At 42.1% G+C, this 17,146-nt stretch overlaps 1 protein-coding gene across 1 annotated transcript in view; it reads right to left on the reverse strand.

Annotated features, from left to right (window-relative positions):
- Positions 1 to 3,533: 3,533 nt before the first annotated feature.
- Positions 3,534 to 17,146, reverse strand: part of LOC143996292 (ferroportin-like) — a 72,284-nt gene continuing 58,671 nt past the window's right edge. Inside the window, exon 9 of the mRNA XM_077491274.1 lies at positions 3,534 to 4,035. Within this exon, the coding sequence (XP_077347400.1) occupies positions 3,764 to 4,035 (272 nt within the window). The 3' untranslated portion in view covers positions 3,534 to 3,763. The remainder of the gene's footprint in view (positions 4,036 to 17,146) is intronic.

Raw genomic sequence — 17,146 nt, forward strand, 5'->3', positions numbered from 1 at the left:
AATAAGTATTTGAATAGTATGAGGTGTTACTCTCGCGCTACCACTGTGTATGTGGGATGAAAAAATTAGACTGCCGCCATCACTATGAATAGTTATGGATAAGCTATTTTAAAGTAGTGAAGCGCTGTCAATTAACTAAAAACTACCGATGTGTAAAGTGCTATCCTGTGAGTGGTTGGTAAACCTAGTTAGTTTCTCCCATTAGAGTAACAGCAAAATAAAAATGAGTATATAAAGTGACTTCAGTGCATAAATCAATCAAAGATCAGCGTGTAACAATCACAAATAGCTGTGTATTGCACCTAATCATCTGGTGATAACCATAATCTTAAAGCTATGCTCAAAAATAATGAAATAAATGTAGATGAACCCAATGTCTCAAGGCTGGACACCTAACCCACAAATTTAAAAAACAAAATAGGTGGTACACGTCCATTGATGAATTTCCTTATATAAACAGTCCTTTCTGTGAAATTGTGCATGATTTACCTTCACCGTTATTAGTAGCTATTCATAATATAGGTGACAATCTTGCTCCCCCATAACCTCTGTGCTCTCTAGCCTCTCACCTCAGGTATGTTAAAAAACCAGCATAGTTTATGGTTCTTTGGATGGTGTACTGGCGTATGATCACCTCTTGGAGCCCTCCTATAGTAATTTCCAATGATCTGCTCTTACGTGTTACGTTTGTTTCTCCCCCGGGTTCCCTCTACGGTCCTCTCAGTATGGATATATAAAGAAAGAAGAGTGCTCTCTTAGTGTAATACCGTTGTATATATTTATTAAAAAAAGTAACATGGGTTACACTCACATTTAAAAAGCAGAGTAGCCTCCACAAGCGCCGAGCTCGTTCCCAAACCGCATCACTTCCGGTATGCCTCCACTCACGCCCTATGCATTACATCAGTCCTGTGACTTCATCAGGGGAGGTTCCTGTACAAAGCCCCTTCTAAAGATTATGCACAAGAAAGCCCGCAAACAGTTTGCTGAAGACAAGCAGACTAAGAACATGGATTATTGGAACTATGTCCTGTGGTCTGATGAGACCAAGATAAACTTATTTGGTTCAGATGGTGTCAAGCGTGTGTGACAGCAACCAGGTAAGGACTACAAAGACAAGTGTGTGTTGCCTACAGTCAAGCATGGTGGTGGGAGTGTTATGGTCTTGGACTGCATGAGTGCTGCCAGCACAGGGGAGATACAGTTCATTGAGGGAACCATGAATGATCCCCTTCCCTTTGGAGACTGAGCCGACCACTGCCTAGCTAAAGAATCTGAGGGTAAAGGTAATGGACTGGCCAAGTATGTCTCCAGACCTAAACCATATTGAGCATCTGTGGGGCATCTTAAAATGGGAAGTGGAGGAGCACAAGGTCTCTAAAATCCACCAGCTCTGTGATGTCATCTTGGAGGAGTGGAAGACTACTCTAGTGGCAACCTGTAAAGCTCTGGTGAACTCCATGCTCAAGAGGGTTTCGGCAGTGCTGGAAATTAATGGTGGCCACACAAAATATTGACACTTTGGGCCCAATTTGGACATTTTCACTTAGGAGTGTACTCACTTTTGTTGCCAGTGGTATTATAATAATTGTATTATATTTGACTTTAACTAAGATTATGAATTTTTCAGCCATTAACGGCACCTTTTTAAAGTGGTTGTAAACCCTTACAAACCACTTTGACCTACAGGTAAGCCTAGATTAAGGCTTACCTGTAGGTCCAAGCAATATTTCCTAAACCTATATGGTTTAGGAGATATTTGCCCGAAAACGGGCACCGCTGTCTACGGCGCATGCGCCGTAGACAGCAGCGCACTGAGCGCGGCATTTCCAAGAATGGAGCTGCCGCGTGTGTCGACTCCCATGCGCATGTGCGGGAGTGACGTCATCGCGGCTTCGCCGAATGACAGCGGCGGAGCTGTGAGACCCCACCAACAAGATGGATGCGGCGGACTACAGGGGACAGCGGCGACTTCGCTGGCTCCTGTGTCAGGTAAGTGACACATAATGGGCTACTATGCGATGCATAGTAGTCCATTATGCTTTGCCTTTGCAGGGAATGAAAGAGGAAGTAAACTCATCAGGGTTTACTTCCTCTTTAAAGTGATGTTAAAAATCCTGCTTGCTGCATCTTTGGTTATTAACCACTTGCCGCCCGCCCTATAGGCAATTGATGGTGGCAAAGTGGTTGCATAATCCTGATCGGACGTCATATGACGTGATCAGGATTATGAGCCGCTGCGTGCCCCCGGGGGCACGCATCACGGCGATCGTTGTTGCGGGGCGTCAGTTTGACACCCGGCAACTACGATCTCGGTAAAGAGTCTCCGACGGAGACTCTTTACCACGTGATCAGCCGTGTCCAATCACGGCTGATCACAGTGTAAATAGGAAGAGCCGGTGATCAGCTTTTCCTCACTCGCGTCTGTCAGACGCGAGTAGAGGAGAGCCGATCGGCTGCTCCTCTGACAGGGGGGTTCTGTGCTGATCGATTATCAGCACAGCCCCCCCGAGGATGCCCACACTGGACCACCAGGGACGCCACCAGACCACCAGGGATGCCCAGCAAAAGGTAATCCTCCCTAGACCACCAGGGATGCCAGTCAGTGCCACAATGGATGCCAATCAGTGCCCACAATGGGCATCACTGATTGGCATGCATTATTTTTTGGCACTGATTGGCATCCATTAGTACAGTATAACATAATACAATGCCGCCTATCAGTGCCCACCTGTGCCGCCTATCAGTGCCCACCTGTGCCACCCACCCGTGCCACCTATCAGTGCCCATCCGTGCCGCCTATCAGTGCCACATATCAGTATCCATCAATGCCACCTCATCAGTGCCACATCATTGGTGCCCATCAGTGTAGCCCCATCAGCGAAGGAGAAAACGTACTTTTTTACAAAGTTTTGAAACTGAAACAAAAAAAACATTTTTTTTTCAAAATTTTCGGTATTTTTTTATTTGTAGCGCAAAAAATAAAAACCGTAGAGGTGATCAAATACCACCAAAAGAAAGCTCTATTTGTGGGGAAAAAAAAGATAAAAATTTCATTTGGGTACAGTGTAGCATGACCGCACAATTGTCATTCAAAGTGCGACAGCGCTGAAAGCTCAAAATTGGTCTGGGCAGGAAGGTGTTTAAGTGCCTGGTATTGAAGTGGTTAAAAAGAAAATTTTTACCTCCCCATTAAAATGCATTGAGAATGTATCAAAAATGCACCCGTGTTGCGTTTCTGATGCTTTTTTTGAGCTTTATGACCAATGTAAAACATTTCATAAGCACAGTATGACACTTTTTTTTTTTTTTTTTTCCTTTCGGCACAACCCTAAAAACCCTATTTTGGACGGCCAAAATTTTTGTACATCACTAGTTTTTTTGTTCATCTAAAGAGAGACATAAGTAAAACATCACAAAGTGTCATCACACACTATGCTAAAACTTTACAGCGGCAGTTTTTTTTCCCCCACTGATTTATTGTTTGGATCCAACATCAGGATATTCAGGTAACGAACGGACAAAAGAAGTAATTGTAGATTAAATAATGTATGTTTATTTTCAGTGAAGTTCATTGAATCTGAATATGGAATTGGGTGGTTCATGTATAAAATTATAATAAAAAAAGAAATGTAACAGATTAGGTGAACATTGGACAGGTCTGCTAAGGTTATCCAACACTTCATGCTAAAAACTCATACCGTACTACGAAAATTATACTACAAAGAGCGTTAGCTGTTTAAAATGGTTCCTCACAAGACTGTCAGGCAGGAGTATTTGGTAATTCCCTCTCTATTGTTTTATATTTTTTGGTATAAAAAAAATACATGGTGTGTCCAGCTATCACAAACAGGATTGAGATGATGACCAGGAGCCCAAACTGTTGAGGTTGTGGAGCTAGAATGACCATGATGAAATGAACTAGATCCATCAGGTAATTCATTGAGCTTTGCACTCCATTGACGACCCCCCGCTCGGATTCTGGGATGTTCTCTTGGAGAAGCTGAGTCACTGTCAGGTCAAATGACCAAAGACCTAGAGAGTTTAGAAATGAAGAACAGTTAGCATGACAAGTATGCATTATATTTTCCGAAAGTATAATCTGAAAGACTCCATCTGATTAAAGGGTTAGTTCACACCATGTCTGCACATGCCGTTCTGTGGGGTGCCATTTCAGCCCATTAATTTAGCATGGGCTAAAATCACATTGCACCAAAGTAGTGCAAGCACTACTTTTTAAAGAGCACTTGAACTGGATCGCCTGGTACAAAAGTATCAGGCGATCCAGTACGGGCAAACGCACTGCATTTACAACGTTAATGTTCTATTAATCGCAAGATACCAAATGGAGTGCATTTTGCATGTGGTCTGAATTGCACAACACTGCGGGCATAGTGTGGATCGGCCTTTAAAGGATATGTGAATTCCTTTATAATATTCAGTGTAAATAAGCCTTAGCGCTGATATTACAAATCTGTAGAGATAAAATATAGCAATAAGATGAATAGAAAAAAAACTAAATGACTAGGCTGCGACCATATCACTTTAAAATTAATGTTATATCTAATGGTGCGCTCTGGTCAACTTTCTATTTCAGTGGCTGCTCACAGACTATGAGCCTACAATTTCCGAGACTCCTGTGCCAGTATATATCATGTTATTCACTGTGCAAATATACAATATAATGTGCAAACAAATTTCAAAAGGTGCTGTGCAAATTGTGTGCAAACACTTGAACTAGATTTGGTGTGTATCTACCACAGGGTGGTCCTGGGGATACACCATAGAAAAACCGTATGCCATGTCCTTTATGTAGTCTTTTAAAAAAAAAAAAAGGGTGGAAAGGAGGGAGAGAAACACAAAAAAAACCTCAACACTATATATAGTGTTTATTCATGGTTAGAAATTAGGAAATTATGCATTTCAAATTTAAATGAATGCCATTAGTGGGATAATAATAATTTTTTTAAATTTTTTTTTATTTTTATTTTGTCTCCCTGGGAGCAAGTTTGTTTTTGTGTTTGTTTTTGTTTATTCCATATTTGTAATTATTTGGGGATGGATTGTAATGTTTATGAAATATTTTATGAATTGTCTGACTGATATACTTTTTTCTATTTTAGAAAATTTTTAAGCTCCTGAGGAAGCGTTATAATTAAAACACGAAACATGTAGAGCATCAGAATATTTCTGACCGGTTCTTCAATTAATATCTTGTCTATTTTAATCAATCTTTATATTGAGTGTTAATGTCTCTTTTGGGCTCATATGTTTAGATATGTATGGGAACACACATAAATATTGTTAGAATTTACCTGATTAGACAGGATATGGAATATCAAGACCTGGTGTGTTTTATTTATATCTTTTTTTTCTCTTGCTGTTTTTAAAAATAAAATATTTTTATTCGAAACTCTTTTCTCCTCCCCCCTTGTTGTGTGTGTGTGTGTGTGTGTGTGTGTGTGTGTGTGTGTATATATATGTATATATATATATATATATATGTATATATATACATATATATACACATACACATACACATATATACACACACACACACACACACACACACACACACACACACACACACACATATACAATTATGCCTAAAAAGTCAATTTTTGTTGAGTTTTTTTGTGTTTCTCTTCCTCTTTTCCCCCTTTTTTTTTTTTATGTGCAAACACTAATATCTATTAAAAAAAAAAAAACTCCCACAGCACTAATTACATGCCAAACTTTAGATTCAATAAAGTACAGATGGACCTTTGTCCAATAATCGTGCAAATAGCAAAAATAAATATTTCTGTGAACACAACTCTGACAATGTGCTATGTCCAAAAATTGCTTAAAGACAATTAGTGACCACAGATTGTATATGAACCATAATTAATCCAATAATCACACAAAAAAAATAAAAATAAATACATTATATATATATATATATATATATATATATATATATATATATATATATATATATAACCACAGATTGATATAATAGTCACTTAATCCATATCCGTATGCAGCTTCTAATGTAGTTGGATCATGATCAGAAAATATCTATTCTATTTCTGCTTCCTTTAGCCCCCATACCACTAAAATATTGATTTACTTTCTAGAAGTGAACCTTATTGCAAAATCTTATTCCTAGATACTGGAATATAATTTGTAGAGCAAGAGCAATAAAATCACCATGTCTATTTTGCACGGAGCAGGGAACGGTTTGTTTCATTTCTGTCTGGGTCGCTACTGGGAATTTTTTTTTTCATTTATTTATTTTTTAAGCAAAAATGGAACTCCAGATATTTTTTGCAAATAGAGGTTGAGTTTTAGCTAACTATTTTGCACTGCTGTTTACTGTATAAATCCCAGTTTAATTTGTACCAGGCACTCCACACTGTGTTCTTCTGGCCCAGCGACAGAGACCACCAGCTCATATAGAAAAGTTTTGCATTTGTATACCCCTTCCCTCCTCCATTCAGATAAAGGCCTTGTATTCTTGTGGCAGGATGCATGGTGTTCAGTGAATAAACAAGGGGAGATGTGGGGCATTTAAATGACACAATCTCCTTGGCCATTCACAGAAGGCCTTGTATTCTATGAAAAGAATACAAGACCTTTTATAAATGGAGGGGAGAAGAGTATACAACTGAGTCCCTTGACTGTATGAAAGCCAGAACTAGTATGAAAAATAAATGAAATTAGGATTTGAAGAGTAAAAAGTAGCAATCCAGGCATAGGATAGTCTTCATTGGAGGTAAATTTTTTGACTTGTGGCTATTAAAAAAATAAAAAAATAAAACATTCTGCAGTTACACTTTAACCGATTGCCGACCAGCCATTGTCATTATACTGTGGCACGATCCCACGAATCGCTGTGGCTGTATGTCTGCTCGGGAACATGCGCTCCAATTCGTTAGTGGGGGGTCGCCAATCAGCAGGTCCTGCGGCCACCCTTGATTGTTCCCTGCAGTTACAGAATTGGGATTTGCCTATATAAAACAAGGCAGATCTCTGTTCTGACGGGAGATCACACAGCCCGCCCCCATACAGCTAGAAAACACCTGCAGTTAACATATTTAAACCCTTCCCTGCCAGTGTCAGTGCAATAACAGTGCATATTCTTGGCACTGATTATTGTAATAACATTCCCTGGTTCCCAAAAAGTTGTCAAATGTCAGTTAGGTGTGCGATCTGTCCGCCGCAATGTCACAGTCCTGCTAAAAATCACTGATCGCTGCCATTACTAGAAAAAATAATAAAAATGCCATAAATGTATCCCCTTTTTTTGTAGACATTATAACTTTTGCTCAAACCAATCAATATACGCTTACTGTTTTTTTTTTTTTTTTACCAAAAATATGTAGCAGAATACATATCATCCTAAACTGATGAATACATTTTAGTTTTTTTACATTTTTAAATTGTCGGTATTTTTTGGTTTATAGCACAAAACATAAAAAACGCAGAGGTGATCAAGTACCACCAAAAGAAAGCTATATTTGTGGGGAAAAAACTAAAATTTTGCTTGAGTACAGCGTCGCATGACCACACAATTGTCAGTTAAAGTGACGCAGTGCCGTAGCACAAAAAATGGCCTGGTCAGGAAGTAGTTAAAGTACATGTGCAAGGCAAAACTTTTCTGTGGTGTTTTTTTTTTTTTGTCCCATTACATTTGGTTTGGCTTACATACAGCTACAGCATTCCAATCTGATTAAGTTTGAAAAAAAAAAAAAAAGTTTTCTATAGCAAGAACAGCAGCTAACTGACCTCAAATCAACCACAAATAAAAGGTAAAGGCAACAAAGCCCCTAATATAAAAAAAAAAAAACAGCAAATTGGTTAGCTGTTCATACAGCTCGTAATCAGAAATAAAGTATGGTTTCCTAACGGAAACGAATCCCTCCCTATGTAGTTTGTCAGCATTCCTATCCTTTCCCTAAAGCAGCTTCCAATACAGGCAGTCCCTGGGTTACAATCGAGTTAGGGACTGTAGCTTTGTTCTTACGTCAAATTTGTTTGCAAGTCGGAACAGTACATTTCTAAGTGTAACTCCAGCCTGTGCAGTGAGGTGGGATGTTTTGGGTGCTTCTGCGCATGCAGTAATGTTATTTGCGGCTCTTGTGGCCATGCAGTACTGCAGTGTGGGATGTGAGTCTTTAAGGACCGCCTCACGCTGATATACAGAATGGCACGGCTGGGCACAAGCACGTACAGGTACATCGCATGCGCGCGCCACCGGTGTCCTACAATCGGGTCACAGAGCTGAAGAAAGAGGAGAGGTAAGTATAGGCAAACCTCTCCTCGTCCTTCCTAGTGAGGCTGTCACTGATCGTCTGTTCCCTGTTATAGGGAAAGGCGATCAGTGATCTCACACGCCAAGCCACGCCCCCTACAGTAAAAAAAAACACACACACTTAACCCCTACACTGCCCCCTAGTGGTTAACCCCTTCACTGCCAGTGACATTTTTACAGTAATCAGTGCATTTTTAATTGCACTGACGCTGTATTAATGCCAATGGTCCCAAAAATGTGTCAAAATTGTCCGACATGTCCGCCATAATGTCGCAGTCACAATAAAAATCGCTGATCGTCGCCATTACTAGTAAAAAAAAATGTATTAATAAAAATGGCATAAAACTATCCCCTATTTTGTAGACACTATAACTTTTGCGCAAACCAATCAAACGCTTATTGCGATTTTTTTTTTTACCAAAAATATGTAGAAGAATACGTATCGGCCTAATCTGAGGGAAAAATTTTTTTTATATATATATTTGGGGGATATTTATTATAGTAAAAAATATTGCAATTTTTTCAAAATTGTCGCTCTATTTTTGTTTACAGCGCAAAAAATAAATCAAATACCACCAAAAGAAAGCGCTATATGTGAGGAAAAAAAGGACGCCAATTTTGTTTGGGAGCCACGTTGCATGACTGTGCAATTGACAGTTAAAACAACGCAGTGCCGAAATGCAAATAGGGACATTTACACAGTAATCGGTGCATTTTTATAGCACTGGTCGCTGTATAAATGCTAGTGGTCCCAAAAATGTGTCAAAAGTCTCCAATCTGTCCGCCGAAATGTCACAGTACTGCTAAAAATTGCTTATCACTGACATTCCTAGTAAAAAAAATAAATAAATAAATAATAAAAATGCCATAAATCTTTCTCATAGTTTACACTTATTGCGATTTTTTTTTTTATTTACCAAAAATATGTAGAAGAATATATATTGGCCAAAACTGATAAAGATTTTTTTTTTTATGTTTAAGGGATATTTATTACAGCAAAAAGTAAAAAATATTATTTTTTTCAAAATTAACGCTCTTTTTATTGTTTATAGCGCACAAAATAAAAACTGCATGATCAAACACCACCAAAGGAAAGCTGTATGTGTGGGAAAAAAAGAACGCAAATTAAATTTGGGTACAGCGTCAAATGGCCGTGCAATTATCAGTTAAAGTGATGCAGTGTCAAATTGTAAAAGGTGCTCTGGTCAGGAAGGGGGTAAAATCTTCTAGGGCTGAAGTGGTTAAAGGGTAACTCCACTTTTGTGGGGGAAAGAAATTGCAAATAAAGAAAAAATAGTATAGCGTGTACAATTGCGATACGAGCCGTATTGTAATTAAATGTTATTAAAAATGACCTTTCCCTTTCTACAGCTGCTGTAATTTTCTATAAATGCAAAGCAATATGGCTACCTGGAGGTGTTTTGTACACAGCATGTGTACTGACCACTCCCCGGAAACATAATTTCCTGCTTGTGTGCTTGTCTCACCAATTTTTCCAGAAGTCTGCCTAAGATACAAGTCAGATTTTAGGCATCCCCTGCAACAAAAATTTCATTTTTGGTGAGTTATTTCCAATAGGAACATGTCTAAAGGGATGCAGGCCCAGCAGCTTTCCTCAGTTCCCCACTGCTACCACAGATGACTGATAATTATGAAACCACTCCCATTAGACCCACTCGGCCCAGAGGCACAGACAAACATGCTTGGATTTCTTCAGAATAACAAAAAGTAGAAATCTGCAACAAAAGGTTTTTATAATCTTTGCACATATCAGACCATGTACATAGATCACTCAGGGTGGAATGTGTTTTTTCTCAACAAAAGTGGAGTTACGCTTTAATGCATTCTATGCATTAAAATAAAAAGCCTTCTGTGTGCAGCAGCCCCCTCACACTTTCCTAAGGTTCCTCTCTGTCCAGCTATTACCATGAGTGTCCCAGCTGTACGATATCCTCCCTTCCTGGCTGCCGCTGCTGTCAATCAAAGTTTGCTAGCCAATCAGGAGAGAGAGGGGGGGGGCCCAGGTTGGAGCTCCATGTCTGAACAGACACAGTTAGCTGTGACGCGGCTTGGGTGCCCCAATAGCAAGCTGCTTGCTGTGGGGGCACTGAACAGGAGAGGGAGGCCAGGATTACAGAAGAGGGACCCGAGAAGAGGAGGATCTGGGCTGCTCTGTGCAAATCCACTGCAACAAAACAGGTAAATATAACATGTTTGATATTTTTATAGGAAAAAAAATGAGCCTTTACAATCACTTTAATACCAACCTCCCTATTTGAACATACTTGCCTTTCATTTTCTTCTCCTCTACTCATTTTGGTAGCCTGCTTTTTGGATTTGGGGAGAGCATGTAACCTCATAAAGATACCAAGTGTAACCCCCTTCCCCAAACTTAGCTAGGTGGGGCTTGCATGTTCACATGTACAGAGGCTAGACCACCACAAGGTCTACAGCTATTGTGTGCTGGTCTGAAGGTTACCACCTTTGGTCCATGGGAAACTAAATGGGATGGGGAGATGATGCAACATGGTTAAAAACCAATGCTTAGCATTTAATCATAATGAGCATAGTGCAACAGAGTAAACAAAAATGTGTTCTTCCATCTGACATCTTGATGGGCACAGTGAGGCTGCAATTGATGGGAGAGGGGGGGGTTCAGTATTTTTCAGTTTGTTTACCCCCCCCAAAAAAAAATTTGAGCACCAGCTGCCTCTGCTGGCCTGTCATATTGAGAGCTTGCATGAGCAATTTGCATAACCAGCCACAATGATGTTACATGTGTGTTGGAGTCAAGATCGTGGCGCGGTGCTCTGCATTCCACAGAACACTCTGTGTGTCCTGAATGCAGAGGGTCACGGCTCATGCTCTGGTGACATCATCGGCTATTGCTGATGTGAATATCTCCTAAACAGTGCATGTTTAGAAGATATTCATTATACCCACAGGTAAGCCTCATTGTAAGCTTACCTGTAGGTGCAAATTCACATATACAGCCATGGCCAAAAGTTTTGAGAATAACACAAATAAAAATTTTCACAAAGTCTGCTGCTTCAGTGTTTTTATATATTTTTGTCAGATGTTACTATGGTATACTGAAGTATAATTAGAAGCATTTCATAAGGGCCGGTTCACACTGCGACGCGAGGCGAGGCGACACGCCTCGCCTCGCTCCCGCAAGTCGCCCCCATTCAGTACTATGGAACCGTTCTGAGAGGAGCGACTCGAGTCGCTCCGACTCAGAAAAAAGGTTCCTGTACTACTTCGGGGCGACTTCGGGGGCGACTTGCATTGACTTCTATGCAGAAGTCCTCTGCAAGTCGCCGCTGAGCTCCCCGCAAGTCGCGGCGAGGTAAGTCGGAGACGCCTCGCCGCGGCTCGCTGTGTGAACCGGCCCTAAGCGTCAAAGGCTTTTATTGACAATAACATGAAGTTTATGCAGAGTCAATATTTGCAGAGTTGACTCTTCTTTTTCGAGACCTCTGCAATTCACCCTGGCATGCTGACTGATGGCAGCCCATTCTTACATAATCAATGCTTGGATTTTGTCTAAATGTGTGGGGTTTTTTGTTTACCCGCCTCTGGAGGATTGACCACAAGTTCTCAGTGGGATTAAAGGTCTGGGGAGTTTCCTGGCCATGTACCCAACATTTTTATGTTTTTGTTCCCCAAGACACTATGTTATCACTTTTGCCTTATGGCAAGGTGCTCCATCATTCTGGAAAAGGCATTGTTCATCACCAAACTGTTCTTGGATGGTTGGGCAAAGTTGCTCTTGGAGGATGTTTTTGTACCATTCTTTATTCATGGATTGTGCGTGGGCCCACTCCCTTAGCTGAGAAGCAACCCCACACATGAATGGTCTTGGGGTGCTTTACTGTTGGCATGACACAGGACTGATGGTAGCACTGACCTTTTCTTCTCCGGACAATCTGAAAGGGGATTCATCAAAGAAAATAACTTTACCCCAGTCCTCAGCAGTCCAATCCCTGTACCTTTTGCAGAATAATATCAGTCAGTCCCTGATGTTTTTCCTGGAGAGAAATTGCTTCTTTGCTGCCCTTCTTGACACCAGGCCTTCTTCCAAAAGTCTTCACCTCACTGTGTGTGTAGATGCACTCACACCTGCCTGCTGCCATTCCTGAGCAAGCTCTGCACTGCTGGTGCTGCGATCCCACAGCTGAATCGACTGTAGGAGATGGTTCTGGCGCTTGCTGGACGTTCTTGGGCACCCTGAAGCCTTCTTCACAAATACAGTGGAAATGTTTTTTTTTTATGCGATTAAGTTTGTTTTCATGGCAAAGAAGGACTTCTGATCTGATCACTCTTCATAACATTCTGGAGTATATGCAAATTGCCATCATAAAAACTGAAGCAGCAGTCTTTGTGAAAGTTGATATTTGTGTCATTCTCAAAACTTTTGGCTACGGCTGTATCGTTAACTACCACTTTAAATATCACTAGAGATGCCATCAGTGCAAGGTTTACTAGTAAATGGCTGTGTATGAAATGCAGCAAAAACAATGCCTGATCAGTGACTTTTTCAGTGTGTAACCAATATTAGAACATTAAAACTTACCGTATTTATTGGCGTATAACGCGCACCCCAAGTTTAGGAGGGAATTTAAAAGAAAAAAACTTTTAGGAGGGAAGTTTAAGGAAAAAAACTTACATTTAAAGCGGGAGTCCACCGGGACTCCGCGTTTTATTTTATTTTTTTAAAAGCCAGCAGCTACAAATACTGCAGCTGCTGACTTTTAAAATAGTGACACTTACCTGTCCAGCGCGCCTGTGATGTCGGCACCCGAAGCCGATCGCTAGGTCGTCTGTCGGGTCCTGCCGTCGCCATCTTGGGTATGGGAATCAGGAAATGGAGCCTTTCGGCTTCATTTCCCGGTTCCCTACTGCGCATGCGCGAATTGCGCTGCGCAATAAGGACGCTCCCCGCTGCCTCTGGGAGCTGTGTGTTTCCCAGCAGGCAGCGGGGCACTTGCGGGAAGGGGCGGGCACTTGCGGAAAGGGGCGTAAGTTACGCCCCTTTCCGCAGAGAGCTGTCCCGGAAGTGGGTGCAGTTACCTGGATTATCCAGGTAACTGCACCCCCCTCCCCCCTGAAAGGTGCCGATTGTGGCACCGGTGGGGGGGGGGGGGTTCCGATGAGCGGAAGGTCCACTTTAGGGTGGACCTCCGCTTTAAATGCCCATCAATGCAGCCTTATCAGTGTCATTTGCAGCCTTGCATTGCAGCCTTGTCAGTCATTTGCAGGCTTGTCAGTGTCATTTTAAAAATGGTGCCGCCAAGATACAGAGTGGATGTCCTGTGTATCTCGGCGGCGCTCGCTCTCGGCGGCTTTCGGGTATTTTTGGCCGCATGCGGGTGTTCTCGACTATTTTTGGCCCTTCTCACCGATTTTCGGCCATTCTCGGCGGCTTTCGGCTTTCCGAAAGCCGACAAGAACGGGCGAATGTGGCCGAAAATAGCCGAGAACCGCCGAATATACACGAGAACGCCCGAAAATACCTGAAAGCCACCGAGAGTGGCACAGAAGGTTAAGAAAGGAGGGGGATCGGCATATAACACGCACCCCCGATTTCCCCCTGATTTTAGGGGGAAAAAAGTGCGTGTTATACGCCGATAAATACGGTACATTACTTTAAAGTGTTACTAAACCCACAACTGTAAAAATCAGCCTGTATTTGCAGTAAAGCATGCTGGTTATACTTACTGTGGAACCTAAGGGGATAATACTCTGCATTGTGTAAAAAGGCTGTTTGATCCTGCCCTTCCTTTACTTACCCTAATCCATCTCCTAATAGAACAGAGCATTGGGGGCACTCTGCACATGCTCAATTTGGTATGTATTGCTAGAGAATTTTTTTTTTTTCTTGGGAGAGTGCATGTGATCAGAACAAGGCCAATCAGCACTGCCCAGACAGAGGATCAGCGGTCATGCAGCCTCAGAGGACAAGCCAGAGGAGAATGAAAACTCCTACAAGCTTTAACTGGTGCTCAGCCATACACTGATAGAAGTCACAAGACTGCTATATACTGCTGATGAGAAAAGGTATTTAGCAGTTTGTTTACTAAAATAATTGCATTTCCATGTCCTGTATAATGTGGGAGACCAGATATAGTGAATGCAGGGTCTGGGGTTTAGTAACACTTTAACCATGTATTCAACAAATGTTCCTTTGTAATAATTATTGATGATGCTTGTAGCTGGTAATATTAACTGTCAATCTGAGGACAGTCAGCTTCACTCTACCCCAGGCTTTCCCAACCTTTTTAAAGCCTAAATGATCAAATATATAAAACATTTTTTAAAACAACACAAGGGACAGTATTTATTATTGATGCAAATCGTCCCTTATGCTGATGGCTGCTGCTTTAGGCTGTCATCAAAATTGCCAACTATGCTTGCCCTTTTCTGTCTCCCTCCTACAGTCACATGAGCTGTAATATGGCTTCCATCAATGAAGGATAGGTGGGTGATTAAAAGGTCCTCCTCCATTCATAGATAGATTTTCATTTTTGGAAGCCATAGTATGGAATGGAGAAGGGGGAGGGAAAGGGCAAGAGATCAGGTCAGATCGCATGCAGAAAAGGTATGATACTGATTTCTTCTTTTCAGGGCTAGAATGTTGGTGGCTATAGATGCAGGGATTTTAGTTTTAGCCTGGGCTTTCACTTTAAAGTGAAGTTCCACCTGTAGTGCCGGCTCCTGAAGAGCATGTTTTTTTTTTTAAAGTTAAGGTTACACATGAACTGCAGTTTGGTTCAGATGCAATTGTTCTAAATTTGGACCTCAGCATCAGTCTGACTGGACTATAGGATGTTCAGCCTGGCTACAAGGGGCACTGACTCTTCTGGCAGGCATGGAACCACAGCCTAGTTGGGTGCTTTAAGTTTACTCTTTTTCGGAGCCCGCCCAGTGGGAGTGTCACTCCTGCTGTGCTTCTGGGAGAGGGTGCTTAAGATGCGGATGTCACGTGGTTCAGTGTTCCGGTCCAGAAGGATGTTCTGACTCCATGGTCTTGGTCCTCCTGACCAGCCCCCAGGAAGGCTATGGCCTGGGGTGCGGATCCACCCAACTTATTGTCTCGGGGCTGGCTAGCCTGAGGCAAGGAAACTAAAGAAGGATTCTGAGGTGGTCCGGTGCCATCTCCGGTAGTTGGAGAGGCCCAGTAACTTCATAGCTATCCAGGGGAAGACTCTTCAGAAGAAGGCCACGTATGGGTTGGCTTCTTAGCAAGAGCCTGGAAGGGCTGAAGTACCTAAGTGAATCCAGTCTCGTGAGTATCGCTGACCTGGCTGAAAGATCCAGGTATCACACGACTGTTCCATAAGTGTTAGTTTCCTGAAGTCTACAACACCGTCTGTGGCAGAGACGTATTCCTGTATTTTCTACAACAACATCTGTGGCAGAGACTTGTTCCTGAGTAAAGCACCTTGTTGGCTTCTAGGCCTTGTGAGAGAGGGACTATCCAACTTGAGTGAACATCCAGTTGTGAATGGCTATTCTCTGGATTTAGTCAAAGTAAGCAAGTCCTTCATTATTGACTTTGACACTAAGAGTACCTGAACTTCCTTCCTAACCCTCTGATCCTATTTTAAGAGACTGTTCGTTGTCTACGTTTTGCAAATAAAAATAAACAGTAAGCCCAATCAAACCAGCAGCTCCTTCGGGGGTCAGTGCTACACACCCAAAAATGGAACTTCCACTTAAAGGCAGGTGACCCCCTGACATGCCACATTTGGCATGTCATTTTTTTTTGGGGGGGGAGCCGGTACCCTCTTTTTAGAGGGTCCCAGCTCCCACTTCCTCCCGCCGCACCAGAAGGGAGATCACCTCTCCCCCCTCCCTCTCGGCAATCATCCGGGACACGTCACAGGTCCCAGATGATTGCCTGGACAGTCACAGCGTGCGGCGTGGGTGCCTGTGAAGGCATAGTTACAATGCCTGTGCCAGCAGAGAGGAGGTGGAGACGAGCGGGGCTTTGTGCGCATGCATCGCTGGACCCTGGGACAGGTAAGGTTTTTGTTAAGTAGAACTCCACTTTAAGCTTAAAATACCTCCCTTACAGATAGCAAACACATCAGTGGTTACTTATCTAAGGCCTCATGTACACTGCTGCTGGTAAACGGGCAAACTGCTCCTGAACTCTCCTCTATGTTATCTTATCAGTACATGTACACATGGTAGTTTACAGTAGTTTCTATGCAGTTGAGTTTGTAGAGGCTTTATTTTGGAACGCAAAAAAATGGGTGCAGAAGCGGAGCTTAGAGGCATTTCAAGCATCAACTGCTTCTAAATGCGGCTGAACGCGGAAACTCGCGTTTAGCCGCATTTCTTTTTTTTTTTTTTTTTTTTTATAAAATCGTTTTTATTGAATTTTCCTCAGCACAACAATTGCCCACGTAGGGGCCAAACAGTACCCACGCAGGGGCAAACCTTTAAATGTGGCAACAGGCCACATAGGAACACAGTCTCTTAACATATGGTCTGTCACTTATGCAGCAACGGCCGCATCAGGACAGGTCAAAACAATACAACGTTAACTAGCTAACCCCCAATGTGGGGAGAGGTTATTGCAGGAGGTGTTGTGCTAAGTGTTATACGTACAAAATAAAATAGCATAGGAGTATTTGGGCAGCCTAACAGCCCACTATGACCTCAATGAAGGATTATGGGTCAATCACTACATCGGTTGCCGTAGTGGTATCATCCAACCAACATGTCCACACCTTGTCAAACTTTTGTGGGCAACCCCTGCTCGAGTAGGTGGCCTTATAAAGGGGCAAACTAGCGTTCACCAGGTTCTTCCAAAATTTGATAGAAGGGGGGGACGATTGC

The sequence above is a fragment of the Lithobates pipiens genome, unplaced genomic scaffold, assembly GCF_037356315.1.
Source record: "Lithobates pipiens isolate NorthernLeopardFrog02 unplaced genomic scaffold, aLitPip1_a1.2 Scaffold_19, whole genome shotgun sequence".
Lineage (NCBI taxonomy): Eukaryota > Metazoa > Chordata > Amphibia > Anura > Ranidae > Lithobates > Lithobates pipiens.